The 1,318-nt window shown below is 53.0% G+C and overlaps 1 protein-coding gene across 1 annotated transcript; it reads left to right on the forward strand.

Moving 5' to 3' along the window:
• Positions 1–133: 133 nt before the first annotated feature.
• LOC112140093 (RNA-binding motif, single-stranded-interacting protein 3-like) lies at positions 134–1,301 on the forward strand (the record flags this gene model as incomplete). The annotated part of the gene is given in 1 exon segment (XM_036211342.1): positions 134–1,301. A coding segment is annotated over 1 exon segment (75 nt), but the record flags the coding sequence as incomplete, so codon positions are not given.
• Positions 1,302–1,318: the final 17 nt, after the last annotated feature.

Raw genomic sequence — 1,318 nt, forward strand, 5'->3', positions numbered from 1 at the left:
GTCTTAAAATAAGAAATCATTTTTATTTTTACGTCTTTGGCAGATTTTTTGCTCATTTAAAGACATTTTGTTTTATTTTAAGAACTTTTTACTTGCTTCCTGTTTTTGTTAAACTTTTTTGTTTTGCGTGTTCATAAAAAGTTAAACATGTAAATTGCTGTTTACTTGAATTTTTCATGTTTTTATCCCAGTTTAAAAATGTCTAGTAAATTCTCAGTTGGATGTTTTTTATGTTTCAAATCTGATTCTAGAAAATCTTCCTCCGTTTGTGTCTCAAACGTTTCCTCATCCCTGATCAGTCTGAACGAGAGACGGCGCTCGCAGCTCCGGAAGCGGCCAGCAGGGGGAATCGGCTCCTCACGCTGGCGCCGTCCCCCCCTCCTCGCCGGAGTCTCCACGCCTCCTCTTCCCGGCGCTCTTCCAGGTTGTGGAAACGTTGCAGCCCGCCGGTTCGTGTCTGGATCTTCCCCTCGCACCGAGCGGCTGAAGACCCTCCCACAGGCTGGGCAGGGGAAAGAGGAGGCAGTCTGCTCCGCTCGCCGAGTCGGACGAGCCCCCCCACCACCCTGTCAGTGTGGAGCAGCAGAAGGAAAAGAGGCTGAGAGGTGGGAAGACAGAGGAAGCGCACGCGTGAGAGGCAGGACTGAAAGAGGGAAGAGAGCGGGACTTCATCTCCACGGACACCTGGGACGCCGTCCGTGTCCCTCCTCCCGGATTGACTAACCATCAGAGGATTTTTTAAACGCCACATCTTTAAGAAACTGGGATAATTGAGTCTGATTCTCCTCCTCGCACAAAGCGCATCTGTTGAGGATATTCCCCCTCTGTCAGACAGGACGGCACGCCGGCATCGCCGAATCAGACGACAGGGAAGGAGAGTCCGACCGGAGTCAAACCTCTCCCGTTCTCCTCGCCATTCCTCTCCTCCTCCTCTCTTTCTCTCCCAATTTCCCTCAGATTGGCAGAGTTCCTGCCACCTGGAGCTTCTCTTCCTCCTTTCTACCTCACCAACTCCTTGTTTGGGGGGTTTCAGCGAGTGGGCATCAGTCTGCCAGCGTCCGCCGTAGTTTGTCCGGCTTCTCCCCGGGGATCGGCTTGCGACAGAGCGGTGCAGACGCGGTCGGGATTGCACAGCCCCTCTGCCGCCTCGGTCACGTTGCTAGCTCCTTGGCAGCTCCCGCCCCGGTGTCACCATTCCCTGCCTCAGTGCTAAGGATTCCAGCTACATGGGCAAGCGATTGGAGCAGCAGCCAATGTACCCTCAGTACACCTACTACTACCCCCACTATCTCCAAACCAAGGTATGCCGCTCTCAGAT

The sequence above is a fragment of the Oryzias melastigma genome, unplaced genomic scaffold (assembly GCF_002922805.2).
Source record: "Oryzias melastigma strain HK-1 unplaced genomic scaffold, ASM292280v2 sc06458, whole genome shotgun sequence".
Lineage (NCBI taxonomy): Eukaryota > Metazoa > Chordata > Actinopteri > Beloniformes > Adrianichthyidae > Oryzias > Oryzias melastigma.